At 41.6% G+C, this 14241-nt stretch overlaps 1 protein-coding gene across 9 annotated transcripts in view; it reads right to left on the bottom strand.

Moving 5' to 3' along the window:
- ZNF75D (zinc finger protein 75D) overlaps positions 1-14241 on the bottom strand; it is a 67038-nt gene that overhangs the window by 47070 nt on the left and 5727 nt on the right. For 6 of the 9 annotated variants that reach the window (XM_055337767.1, XM_055337770.1, XM_055337771.1 and 3 more), the window contains exon 6: positions 1149-1306. The exons of 1 other annotated variant lie outside the window; for it this stretch is intronic. In XM_055337767.1, the coding sequence (XP_055193742.1) occupies positions 1233-1306 (74 nt within the window). In that variant the 3' untranslated portion in view covers positions 1149-1232. Of the gene's footprint in view, positions 1-666; positions 1307-7675; positions 8615-14241 lie in introns of those variants that run through there. 2 more of the 9 variants (XM_055337774.1, XM_055337766.1) reach the window with 2 other exon arrangements.

Raw genomic sequence — 14241 nt, 5'->3', positions numbered from 1 at the left:
GGGGGCCAGGGGGAAATTGGTAATTACTAATTGATGGGCATAGTTTCGGTTAAGCAAGATGAGTAAGTTCTAGAGATCCATTGTACAACACTGTACATATATTCAACAATAATGTATTGTACACTTCACAATTTTTAAGAAGGTAGATCTCATATTCATCATTTTAGAAAAATTAAATTAAATTTAACTTAATTTACAAGGCCTCCCAAAAAAGTCTCAATAAATTTTAAATGATTGAAATCACACAAAATATCTTCTCTGATCACAACAGAATAGAGCTGTAAGTCAAAAACAGAAGGAAAACTGGAAAAATAAATATGTGGAAATTAAATACCACACTCTTAAAAATACGGAGTCAAAAAAGAACCAGAAAGGAAATGAAATATATGAAATAAAAATCTCAACATAAAAAATTTATGAGATCTAGCAAAGATAGTGCTCAAAAAAACTGAGAGCTGTAAATATATACATTTTAAAAAGAAGAAATAAATCAATAACCTGACATTACACTTTAAGAAACCAATAAAAAGAGGGGATCCCTGGGTGGCGCAGCGGTTTGGCGCCTGCCTTTGGCCCAGGGCGCGATCCTGGAGACCCGGGATCGAGTCCCACCTCAGGCTCCCTGCATGGAGCCTGCTTCTCCCTCTGCCTGTGTCTCTGCCTCTCTCTCTCTCTCTCTCTCTCTGCCTCTCATGAATAAATAAATAAAATCTTTTTTAAAAAAACAAATGCTCACTAATCACATATTAGACACATGAAAAGGTGCTCATGTTAATCGACCAAAGAAATGCAGATTAAAGCCATAATCCTACTACTCACCAGGGTGGTAGATATGAAAAAGACAGCCAACTTCAAACGTTGACAAGGATAAGGAGCAACTGAAACCCTCACACACTGCTAGTGGGGATGCAGATTGGTACATTTTGAAAAACATTTTGGCAGTGTCTAAAGAAGGTGAACATATATAAACCCTGTGACCCAACCATCCCACACCTAGAGTGCTAGAAATATTCTTTTTCTTGATCTGTGTGGTAGTTACAAGGATGTTCACTTAGTGCAATCACTGAGCTGGACACTCACTACTTGAGCCTCTTTGTTTGTGCCATGCTTCAGTAAGCTTCCTTTAAAATACATATAAATAGGGGTACCTGCGCAGCTCAGCCAGTTAAGCATCTGTCTTTGGCTCAGGTCATGATCTCAGGGTCCTGGGATTGAGCATCGCAGTGAGCTCCCTACTCAGCGGGGAGTCTGCTTCTCCCTCTCCCACTGCTCCTCCAGCTCATTCTCTCTCTCAAAGTAATAAAATCTTTAAAAAAACATAAAAATAGGGGGGAAATGTCTTATGAGCATGAGGCTCTAAGTGTTAATGTGTTTTCTTTTGATTATTACAATTATTAAATGCTATTGATTAAACAACATATATTATAAATTTGGGTATTTATAAACAAAAATAAATATTTATTGAAAATCCCACTCAATGCTATAGATGACTTCCTTGAAATTAGTTCATATCATGAATATTAATTATTTCCAGAATAAAGCCTCACTCATCACCAATTATATTCCTATTTCTCATTTTCAGAGATGATATGTCAATAGGCATGTGCAATATTTTGTTATATAGCAGGGTCACTCAAATTTTATAAATTTCCCTTAGAGGTATATGGCACAAATCAAGTACTGAAAGATCACCATTTTTCCCAATGATCTATCAGTTGATCAGTTGATTAATAAGTCCTACTTCAATTCTGTCTAAATGAAAACATGGAAAACTATGTGATATGCAAGATTCCCTGGCCAGTCATTAGTCACTCAGTTTTCCAGCTAGGATATTTTAAATGCCCCTTTGGCTCCTCAGACATCTTAAACTCTGGGGCAATGCACCACGGGAAGATCAGAGCATGGAAGAGTGGTGGAAGGGGGGTGAGGAAGGGGAGGATAGTGAAGGAGAACCTTCTTTTGGGTTTTCTTCATATCAGTTTTAGGAAGAAGGACGTATGGAACCTAAGGATTCAAATAGATTCCTGTAAAACTATCTGTGCCCAATCTCCCTTGGACAGTCCTGACACATGCCTGCCAGGCACAAGTGAACCTTGATCACTAATGGACTCCTCAGAAGTGGCTCCTCAGATTCATCTCCAAGAGGGATCTCTGGGTCCTGAGCACCCATGCTGCCTACAGGCCTCAGCGAAAGTGCAGGGTCTACTTTATTGCAACAATTGCCAAGTTCACCTCTGGAGCACTGGATGGTTTTTGACCCCACCTATCTCCAAAATGAGGAAGGAGGTAGGAACACTCAGAAAAAAGTCAATCTCCCTGGGGAATGCTAGTCCCCTATGCTCCCTATTGCATAATTTTGGACTGCTTGATGACCTCTGCCAAGGTCAGTTTCCAGTGAGGACAGCATGCTGGGTGGACCAAGATCCAAAAGGCTGGCAGGCAGGCAGGACATTGGAGGAGACGTAACACGAGGAAGGAGAAAAACCAGTGTGCAGGGATGCTCCCAAGGTGTTTTGGTCAGAGCCACTCCCAGACACCACCAGATCCCAGAGGTCCTTGCAATGCAACCAGCTTCCTGGTGACTGATCCACCAGGGCCCACAGCCAGGAGGCCAGGCATGCTGGCTGTCCCAGAGACTGAAACAGACAGCAAGATCAGGGAGACGGGCAATGCCTGGGTGTCTGAGTGTTTGAGCATCTGGCTTTGGCTCAGGGCATGATCCTGAGGTCCTGGGATTGAGTCCTGCATCAAGCTCCCCGCAGGGAACCTGCTTCTCCCTCTACCTATGTCTCTGCCTCTCTCTGTGTGTCTCTCATGAATAAAGAAATAAAATCTTTTAAAAATATATAAAATAAAACAAATAAAAAGATCAGGGATATGGGATGGAAATCTCAAAATTCAGGGGACACCAAGAACCTTTACAGTCACACTTAATTTTTGGCAGTGATTTTCCAATTACATGAGAGTAAAGTGCAGATTAAGTTCACGTTTAAAGCTAAAGTGACCAACCCCATATGTTCAGGGAATTTATATTGACATCTAGCCCCAGGCCAGCCATCACCAGTTACTGGGGTTTTAAGACTATCTCTGTCCACAGGAGAAAGTACGTGAGAAGTATTCTAAGACAACAGTACTCAACGGAGCATTGCTGGAGCATCAGCATCATGTGGCAACTTGCAAGCAATGCCCATTTCCTGGCCCTACACGAGGCCGACTGAGGTAGAAATTATGGGAATGAGGCCCAGCAATCAGTGTTTCAACAAAATCTGGGTTTAAAATGCTGTTCTAGGGACACTGGGTGGCTCAGTGGTTGAGCGTCTGCCTTCAGCTTAGCGCATAAATCTGGGGTCCTGGGATCGAATCCTGCATCAGGCTCCCCACAGAGGGCCTGCTTCTCCCTCTGCCTGTGTCTCTGCCTCTTTCTGTGTCTCTCATGAATAAAAATCTTTTAAAATCAATGAATGAATGAATGAATGAATGAATGGGTGCTGTTCTAAGGGGACAGTATGGAGTGAGTTTAGGGAGCTTAAGGAGGAAAAGGCGATGTGACATTGAAGGAAGGATTGGAACAGGTCGGAAGGCCATACTGGGGGCTAAAAACAAAACCTGAAGGTGCATTAACAGCATGGCTCAGCATTGGATCTGTGAGCTAGGACACAGGAAAGAGAGTCGGCTCTCTTGGAGCCAGGCAGGCAAAGTAGAGCCTGGAAACCCAAGTAGGGAGCAGAACATAAAGGATGTGAGAACCGGGGGCTGCTGGAAGCTTAAGCGAAGAGTGACTGGGTCACTACGGTGGTACAGGGACATTCCTGAATATGTAAGACAGAAATAGTGGTTGAGGTATTCTGAGAAGAGGCTGCCTCTCCAGGGACGTGTGCCCCATGCCTAGCTTTTCCTGTGAATCTCCAAGTCCCAGACCCCTTTGCACCTGAGAATGGGTAGAAGGGGGATGATTCCCTGGTCCTAGTCTCTGTAAAGGGATAAGATGTACTTTTGGAGGACTGGCATCCCCTGTTAACAGAGTAGCTCTTTCTCAAAGAGCTCAGAAGTGGAACCTCCTACCTGAGGGGTTATCTTGACAGAACAGGGCTTGGAGTCCTCCAAGAACAAAAGAGTCCATTGCTCAAAAGGGATTTCTCACCCTATGGGAGACAACCAAGAGGTTTAAGAATGACACTTCCCGAGAAGCCACTGCCAGGAGCTGAATGTGTCATGTCTGGAGAGAGAGGCCTGGGGCTTGGGAGACTATTTCAGTCCCTCCCCCTGCCACAAGGCCCTGGGAAGGGAAACACCCTAAGCTCCAGTGGCCTCTTCTGTAAAATAAGGAGCATGGTCTCCTGGGCTTCCAAGGCTCCTTCAGCCCCGGTGTCCTACATGATTGGAGGGAGCAGGGGATACAGCTTTATGTGATTGCAGCTGTAACTACAGAGGGACCCAACCAGACTCCTGGGGGCAGCCATGCCATGGTCTGCTCTGAGAGAAGGTAGAGACCTGGGTCCTGCATGAATGAGCCTTGATTCAGACATGGCCTTGTGCCTCAGCGGCAGCAAGTGTCAATACTATGCTCTGTGAGGCCTTGACCCCCAACCTCAGGCCTTATAGATGCAGATCCGAGTGGAAGAGGACTGCTGGCCTCTGCTCACCCAGCTCCTTGCTCTTCCTCTCCACTCAGCCTGTCTTCCCTATGATGCCTGCCCCTCACTCCCTGAGGACAGGAGCACATACACTGGGATCTGAGCCCACAGCCCTCACACCAGGTTCAGGCCAGCCTTTGTCTCATTGGTCCCATCTCTGCCCGTGGGATGGAGCCTTCTCCCTCTTTGCTCTGTCCCTCGGATGACTGATCAGCCTGTTCCTTCAGTCTCCGGGCTTCCTACTGTGTCCTCAGAAAGGCAGTGGAGTTCCCATCTCTTAGCCATATGCTGGGGAGGTGGCAGGCAAGTATAAAGCAGAATGGCATCTCTCTGATTTCATTCTGCCATTTTATCCCCTAGTGCCTGTGTCTCTCCTTTTTCTGACAGTCAGGGCTGACAGGAGTGGTCAGGATGCCTTGGGAATGGGGCCCCAGGAAGCTGTATCACAGGGCTGAAAGGGAAAAATAGGTACTGATGACTCAGCCAGGAGCCCCAACTTCTAAATCCAGTCCCACAACTGCAGGGAATGTCATTTCTTCCTGGAGCCCTTGTATTCAAAGGGCAGTGTGGTCTGAATTTAGAACAGGGTATCCTGAATTCTCTGTTTCGGCCCATTTGCATCTAAAGGCCTTTCTGCTGCTTGCCTTAAATAACTGATCTCTAAAATAGGACCCAGCTTCCCTAGTTCTGACCTCTCCTGAGGATGCCAGTGTAGATGAGGACCTCCAAGATGAGCTTTCACACCAACAGGTATAATAATAGGGGTTGGCAGCTTTATGGAAACGGGAGGGCCCTTTTAGAGACGCATTTTCAGGAAGTCTGCTGAATCTTGGAAGTGGGCAGTAACTGCTTGCTCCATTGATGTAGTACTTCCTTCAACTTTCAAGTCCATCTGCCCTTTCTAAATGCTACACGAACAAAGGTCCTTTGAATGGTGGTATGACAGGAGCCATCCAGGGTGGTACCAAACAGGGTCACACAAAGAGAATGCCCTCTGAAAGAAGCTGAATTTTCCATTAATTTCAAGAGCACAATCTCAGTTCTAGAAGCAATGGTGGGGCAGTCAGTCTCCAAGCCTTCAGGAATATAATGGAATCCTTTCCTTCTGGGTCACTTCCTCCTCTGGGCTTAGTGCTTGCATTCTTCTTAGTATGCATTCCTTTCCTCCATTATTTTGAGGATGAATACACCTCATAGTGCAAATACAGTCCAAATAGGTTCACCCCTAGCCATCACCCCCTCGACATTGCACATATGTCAAGTTGGGGACTTCTAGTCTATTTTGGTTCTGTTACTTGCTATCAGTGCATCTAGCTCAATGGGGACATCGGCTTATTGCTTCATAATGACTAGAGAGAAGCATCTCTAGAAAGGAATGTCAAACTAGGCTACCCTTCTGACCACCACAAGGAGGCTTAAAAAGCAGCTGGGAATGACAGAAACAACCACTAACTGAGGATGCGTTTTTTTTTTTTGCTTATTTTCTTTTTAAAATAACTGAATGAGAGATGAAGACTGATCCAAATGTTTATGGAACACCCACTGTGGCCCATCAGTGTGAGGCATGTTCACATCTCATTTGATCCTCACAGCAGCCCTAAGAGGATGGAATTATCATCTCTGTTTTACAAATCTGAAAACAGGCATAGAGGGGGCTCTTGATAGAAAAAATATCTCGAAGTATCTATGCCAAAAAAGTGACTGCCATCTCTGAGTTATTTGGTAACCATGGAGTTTTGTTTAATGTTTAGTATGAAACAACACTCCATTTCATTAAAAAAGGAAAATTTGGGGGCACCTTGGTGGCTCAGTGCTTGAGCATCCACCTTCACCTCAGGTCACGATCCCAGAGTTCTGGGATCGAGTCCCACATCAGGCTCCCCACAGGGAGCCTGCTTCTCCCTCTGCCTATGTCTCTGCCTCTCTCTCTGTGTCTCTCATGAATAGATAGATAAAATCTTCAGAAAAAGGGGGAAAATTTTATGAAGCCTCAGCCAACATCTTTCTTTTTAATTTTTGTTTTCCCAGCCAACATCCTAAACTAGGATCTGACATAGCTATAAATCCATATCCTTCAACTTCATCACCCTTCCCTTGACATCACATTACGTTCTCAGGAGATAATCTGAGGCCAAGGGAAGGAAGAGAAACCATCAACATCACAAAACAGTTTCCATCTGACCTACTTCTCATTGGGGTGGGGGACATCCGTTTAGCCCACGGACCTTACTTTGCTCCAACACTTCAGAGGCTCCCTCCTGCTATCCACTGTGTACTGAGGCTACAAGTCCACAGGTCTCACCTTGCCATTCTCAGCAAATCAGTGTACAAAACTTCCAGACTTTCCTGCAGATCATCCAAAGTATATGGGGTTGTGGCTGAGCAATCCATAAAAACGGGCTTCCCTTTAGGCCCTGGAGCAGTGTGGCCTCAATGTGAAAGCCTCTAGCCCAAATTGTGAAAAGTAAAAAAAAAAAAAAAGGTCATTTAACATGGCCCTGGGCTTTCTACAAAAAGACAAATGTGTGGATGAGGGCCCAGACTGCTTCCTTCATCATTTCATTCCATATACCTCAGTGTTGAGAGGATTAGCAGGAGAGATATCAAGTGCTTGCAAGGTCCCTAGGTCTGTGGTGGTATTCAGGCCTTCGCTTGCTTCTTGGAACTTCTTGAGAGAAAACACTGTGGTAGTGGGCACTCCAGGGAACGGCCACTGTAATGGGGGCACTTCTCCCAGGGCAAACACAGAATGCTCTCTTCCTGGTACAGAATAAAGTTCCCTCGGCCCTGAGCTTGGTTGTTCGTGTCGGCAGAATAATGGCCAGAGAAACTCTGTCCAGCTTAGAAATTCTAAGCTCCCCTCAGAGGACCTGAATACTTTTCTATTCCATCTCTCTTCAGAAAGAATGAGAGTAAGACTCATGGCCACCATGTATTTGCTGAGCACCTGACACTTGCAGAACTTAGATCGCAGAGGGTATGGGGAAGCTGAATAACCAGACAGATATATAGATAGATAGATGAATAGGTAACTATAGATATATAATAGCTATATTTCCACTCTTTTATTTATCAAGTACTCATTGTGTATCAGTCTTGTGCTAGGCACGGAAAATACAATACTGAGCAAGAGAGCTTAGATTCCTTTCTGTAAAGCAGGACATGTACCCCTCCCAAATTTCCTGTGGGTGACAAGTTCCTATCATCGATGTATCATAGTTTTAAACTCTTTCATCACCTCTAAGGTCAAGATCCATATGGTGACTTTCTTCAGACCGGAGGTACTGAACAGGATTCCCTTCTTCTGTGGAGTTTCTGGTGTCTAAGAAGGCTTGACCGCCTGCTAAAATTTCTCCTGCATATGCTACAAGTATATGGCTGCTCACCTGTGTGGGTTCTCTGGTGCTTAATAAGGTGGGAGTTCTGAATAAATCTTTTCCCACATTCATAACATTTAAAGGGCTTCTCGCCTGTATGAATTCTTAGGTGTGTGTGTAGATTTGTATTGTGACTGAAGCTTTTCCCACACCATGAGCACCTGTATGGTTTTATTCCTTGGTGTGCCATTAAGTGCTTATTAAGATCTGAACTCCATCTAAACCTCTTATCGCACTGTTGACATTTATAGGGCTTCTCTTCAGTGTGAATTCTCTGGTGCTTAATAAGGTCAGAGCTAACTCTGAAGCTTTTCTCACATTCCTGACACTTAAAAGGTTTCTCTCCTGCATGGCCTTTCCCATGAAGATCCATATGTTTTGGAAGCGCTTGTGTACAGGTTGAAAATTTCCTTCTTTTCCTCCCTAGAAAAGCTTGGTGCCGTTTCTGGACCCTGCGTGTACCATCATGATTTTCTTTGCCTGTTGTTTTCTGGGCAACTTTCACTCTGGCCTTTCTTAATACTTTGCATCCTGATGCTTGTAATTCTAATGTAGAAAGAGATATAGGTTGGTCATTTCCAGTGTCATTTTTGAGCTTTAACCCTGTTGGAATAAACAGAAGAGTCAGCCGTCTGTGTCCCAGAACAAAACTATAGGAATGGAGAGAAAAATCAATGATGATTGCTTTTAAAAAACACAGAACAAATGATTTCTGGTCCAATATGGACAAAATGGCACAGGCACATTTCCTCCTGATCCTCTCCACTAGGGACAACAACTGATGAAAGAATGCAAGGCACAACCAGCAAAGAATTCTAAAACATGGTAAAATGAAAGCAAAATGGTATTGGATTCCAGAACTAGCAGAATAACACAGCAGATGGTCTTACATCCCCACACCCACCAGAGGAATGCAGCCCCAAGCTAGCATTTTTCCAATACTCAACTTAGCAACAGAAAGCTGCCTGGACAGGCTTATCTCTTCACCAGTCTCAATGGGAAGCCTGCCCGCAGCAGAACCCTAGTTTGGAGAAACCAAAGTGGAGGGGCAGAAGTAGTAAGAGGCACAGTGTAAGGCACAGTAGTAAGTAGCCACAGTGGCCTGGCCCAGGAAGCCTCTTCATCCATTAGGGTCTGAGATTCCTTTTTCCCACTGAGAGGTACTCTGGCCTGGGTAAGTACCTTCCTCACCCTCAAGCAACACCAGCAGGGACATATAGAAGCCCTAACAGGGATCCCTGGGTGGCTCAGTGGTTTAGTGCCTGACTTCAGCCCAGGGCGTGATCCTGGAGTCCAGGGATTAAATCCCACATCGGACTCCCTACGTGGAGCCTGCTTCTCCCTCTGCTTGTGTCTCTGCCTCTGTGTGTGTGTGTGTGTGTGTGTGTGTGTGTGTGTGTGTGAGTCTCATGAATAAGTAAAATATTTTTTTTAAAAAGAAGCCCTAGCAGTACCATATGAACCAAGGAAATCATGATAACACCATGAAGGCTCTGAAAATTAAACTATCGCTGGAAGCATAACCCACAAAAGCAGGAAAAAACCTATGTGCTAAACTAAAACAGGGGGGCTATTACATTAAGATATTTAAATAGGACCCAGAATCTCCTAACATAATAGACAAATGTTCAGGATACAATAAAAAATCACCCATCAGACCAAGAACCAAAAAAAAAAAAAAAATCACAACTTGAGTGAAAAAAGGCAATCTAACAAAAATAGCATCAGACTAGAAATCAAAAACAGAAAGACAGTGGATCCCTGGGTGACTCAGTGGTTTGGTGCCTGCCTTCAGCCCAGGGCATGATCCTGGGGTCCTGGGATCAAGTTGTGCATCGGGCTTCCTGCATGGAGCCTGCTTTTCCTCTGTGTCTCTACCTCTCTCTCTCTCCCTCCTTCTGTGTCTCTCATGTATCAATGGATAAAATCTTAATAAAAAAACAGAAAGACAACAGGAAAATCTAAAAATATGTGGAAACAGAAAAATACACTTCTAAAATTTCCATGATTCAAAGAGAAAGTCTCAAAAAAATTTTAAAATACACAGTTGAATGAAAATCGAACTCTAGGGGCTCATGGCTAGCTAAGTCAGTGGAATGGGAGACTCCTGATCTTAGGGTCATGAGTTCAAGCTCCATGCTGGGTGTAGAGATTACTTAATAATAAAACCTTTAATAAATAAATAAGTAAATAAGAAAAAAAAGAAAGTGAAATTAAAATATATCAAAATATGTGGAATGCAGCCAAAGTGCTCAGAGGAAAAGGTACAGCCCCGAATGCTTATAATAGAACAGTAGAAAGGTCTCAAATCAATAATCTAGTTTCTCCCTCTATAAATTAGAGAAAAAAGCAAAATAAACCCAAAGCAAGCAAGTTAAAGAAAGGAAATAATAAAAATCATAGCAAAAGTCACAACCAAACAAAAAGCCTGTTCTTCTAAAAAATTTAAAAAATTGATAAACTTCTATCACAATTGACAAAAATAAAAGGATGGAAAATCCACATCACCAATAGGAGGAAGTAAATTGGATATATCACTACACATTCTGCGGCAACTAAAAGGATAGTAAGAGGGGCACTTGGGTGGCTCAGTTCTTTGGGCATCTGACTCTTGATTTTGGCTCAGGTCATGATCTCAGGATCTTGAGATCAAGCCTCGCTTCAGACTCCACACTCAACAGGGAGTCTGCTTCTCTCCCTCTCCTTCTCTCTCTGCCCCTCCCCTGGCTCACACGCTCTCTAAAAAATAAATAGATAAATCTTTTTTAAAAATAATAAATAAAAGGATGGTAAGAGAATGCTACCAACAACCTTATGTTCATAGCTTTTAAAAGTCAGGAAAAAAAATAAAAGTTAGGAAAAAATGGACCAATTTCTCAAAACCACAAACTAACAGAATTCAAACAACATGAAATAGATATCTGAATAGCACCATCACCATTAAACAAGTTGAATTCATAGTTTAAAAGCTTCCTTCTAAAATCCAAGTCCATATGGTGTGACTGGAGGATTCTATAAAATATTTAAAGAATTAACACTAATTTTATACAATCTCTTCCTGAAAAGAGGATTAAATATTACCCAACTCATTTTATAAGGCCAATATCACCTTGATAGCAAAATCATATAAAGACAGTACTAAAAGAGAAAACTATCGGGGTGCCTGAGTGGCTCAGGTCGTTAATAGGCCAACTCTGGATTTTGGCTCAGGTCCCAGAGTCCAAGGATTTGGCTCAGGTCCCAGAGTCCAGGGATTGAGCCCAACATTAGCCTCCCCACTCAGCGAGGAGTCTCTTTGAGGATTCTCTCTCCCTCTCCTTCTGTCCCTCCTCTTCCTTCTGCTCAAGCTTGTGCATGCACTCTCTAAAATAAATAAATAAATCTTTAAAAATAAAAGGAAACTACAGACTAACATCTCCCATGAACTTAAATGTATAAATACTCAACAAAATACTATCAAACTGAATGTAACAGTATGTAAGGATTATATACCAGGATCAAGAAGGATTTACTGCAAGTATGCAAAGTTGGTTCAGCATTTGAAATCAATCAACATAACATACCATATCAACTAGCTTTTAAGGATCATATTCCTACCAACAGACATAGGAAAGTGTTTCACAAACTATATCCATTCATGATAAAAACACTTAAGTTAAGAATTATATTGACTTGATAAAATAGTATCAACAACAAAAAACATATTAATATAAATAGGTAAAGGTGAAAAACAATGTTTTCATGATAAAACTGGGACAAGGCAAGGATGTCTGCTCTTTCCACTTTTATTCAACATAGCAGGAAGTTGGAGCTACTGCAGTTACAGCATGAAAAAGAACATATTAAAAGGCATTGCAGATAATGTGATTATCTAGGTGTAAAAATCTCAAGGAAGCTACAAAAAAACTCTTTAAAAATAATAAGTGAGTTAGTAGGGTCACAGAATACAAAATCAAAATACAAAATCAGTGGCATTACTATATAATAATGAACATGCAGAAACCAAAATTAAAAATAATACCACCTATAAATGTTCCAGTGAAAATAAAATGTATATATTTAACAAACCACACAGAGGATCTGTACACTGAAAATTATAAAAAGTTGACAAAAGAAATCAAAGACTTAAATAGACACACACTGTGTTCACTGATCAAAAAAATCCACATAGTAAAGATATCAATCTTCCTCAAACTAATACATAGGTTTATTATAGTATCTAGCAAAATCCCAACAAAGTTTTTTGTATACATAGATAAGCTTACTCTAAAATTTACATGGAAAGACACAGGCCCTAGAAGGACTAAAATAAAATTTTATTTTACAAAAAAAGAATAAAGTGGAAAAATCAGCCTATTTGACAGATACTGTGGCTTTGATATTACATAGCTACAGTAATCAAGACAATGCAATATCAGCAGAGGGACAGACACAGAGCTCAATGGAACAGAATAGATGCACACAAATATACCCAACTGATCTTTGACAAAAGTGCAAAAGCAACTGAATGGAGGAAGGATAACCTTTCCAAGAAATGGGGCTGAAGCAACTGGCTCTCCATAGGCCAAAAAATGAAGCTCATCCTAAACTTCACACCTTATAAAATAATCAACCCTAAATGGATCATGGACTTAAAAGATTATAAAACTTTTGGGAAAAAAATAGAAAATTTTAGGGATCTAGGGTTAGAGTTCTAGCTTTGACATCAAATATACAATGTACAAAAGAAAAAAATGAAAAATTGTTCCTCATGAAACCTTTTCATGAAACGAAAACCTTTTCTTCTGTGGAAGTCCATGGAAAAAGAATTAAAAAGACAATATACAGACTTGGAGAAACTATTTGCAATCCAAATATTTGACAAAGTGCTAGAATTTATAATCTAGAAAAAACTCACAAAATTCAACAGTTAAAAGACAATCCAATTAAAGTATAGGTAAAAGATATTTCACAAATGAGAATATAGAGATGGCAAATAAGTGCATGAAAAGCTGTAAAACATCATTGGCCAATTGGGAAGTGCAAATCCAAGCCACAATGGGATAAGCACTATACATTTTCTGCTATTTTTTTCCCAAATACTTCAGAATAGCAAACATAAAAGGGAGATAATACTAAACACTGGCAAGGACATGAGAAACTGGACCATTCGTTCTTTACTGCTGGGAATATGAAATGGCACAGCCACTGTAGAAAACAGTTTGGCAAGTGCTTAGGAAATTAAACATTTAATTGCCATATGAACCAGCAAATGCACTCTCAAAGCATTTTTTCCAGAGAAATGAAAACTTATCTCTGTAAAAAAATCCTGCACACAAATGCTCAGGTCAGGGCAGCTTTATCCACACTAGTTCCAAGCTGAAGATAGCAAAGATCTCTTTTCAGTGGTGAATGGTTACACACACTGTGGTCTCCCAATATCATGGCATGCTACTCAGTAGTAAGAAAAAAAACAAAACAAAACAAAAAGCCCAACAACTACTGATGCATGCAACAATTCAGATCAATTTCCAGAGAATTATTCTGAATGAAAAAGTTAATGCCAAAAGGTTACAGTTTATGATTCTATTCAGGCAATACTTTTGAAATGGCAAAATGTAGAACAGATGGGTGGTTGGCATGGGTTGGTGATGGGGTGAGGTACAGAAGACACATGTATGATTATAAAAGAGCAACCAAAAAGGTCCTTGCAGTAATGTACCTGTCCAGCATCTTGACTGCAGAGGTGTATATACAAACCTATAATTGCAATAAAACTTTACAGAACTAGGGACCCCTGGTGTAGCTCAGTCAGTTAAGCATCCAACTCCTGATTTCCGCTCAGGTCATGATCTCAGGGTCTTTAGATTGAGCCCTGCATCATGCTCCCTGCTCAACAGGGAGTCCGCTTGAGATTCTTTCCCTCTGCCCCTCCCCCTGCACACATACAAGCGTGCATGCTCACGTTCTCTCTCCTTAAAATAAATTAATAAATCTTAAAAAAATACCTTTACAAAACTAATTATGCACACATACAAATAAAATGGAAAACAGGAAGGTCAGAAGACTATAGATATCAATATCCTGGTTGTAACACTATGATACTTTTGCAAAAGTTATCATTGAGGAAAACTGGGTAAAGCATCTATGGGTTCTCTTTGTATTACACTTTAAATCTGCATACAAATTTACAATTATCACTCAATATGAAGTTCACTTAGAAAAACACAGGAATGGAATCTTGGAATGTT

Source organism: Nyctereutes procyonoides, unplaced genomic scaffold, assembly GCF_905146905.1.
Source record: "Nyctereutes procyonoides isolate TBG_1078 unplaced genomic scaffold, NYPRO_anot_genome, whole genome shotgun sequence".
NCBI lineage: Eukaryota > Metazoa > Chordata > Mammalia > Carnivora > Canidae > Nyctereutes > Nyctereutes procyonoides.
This window is presented reverse-complemented; position numbering and strand designations above follow the sequence as displayed.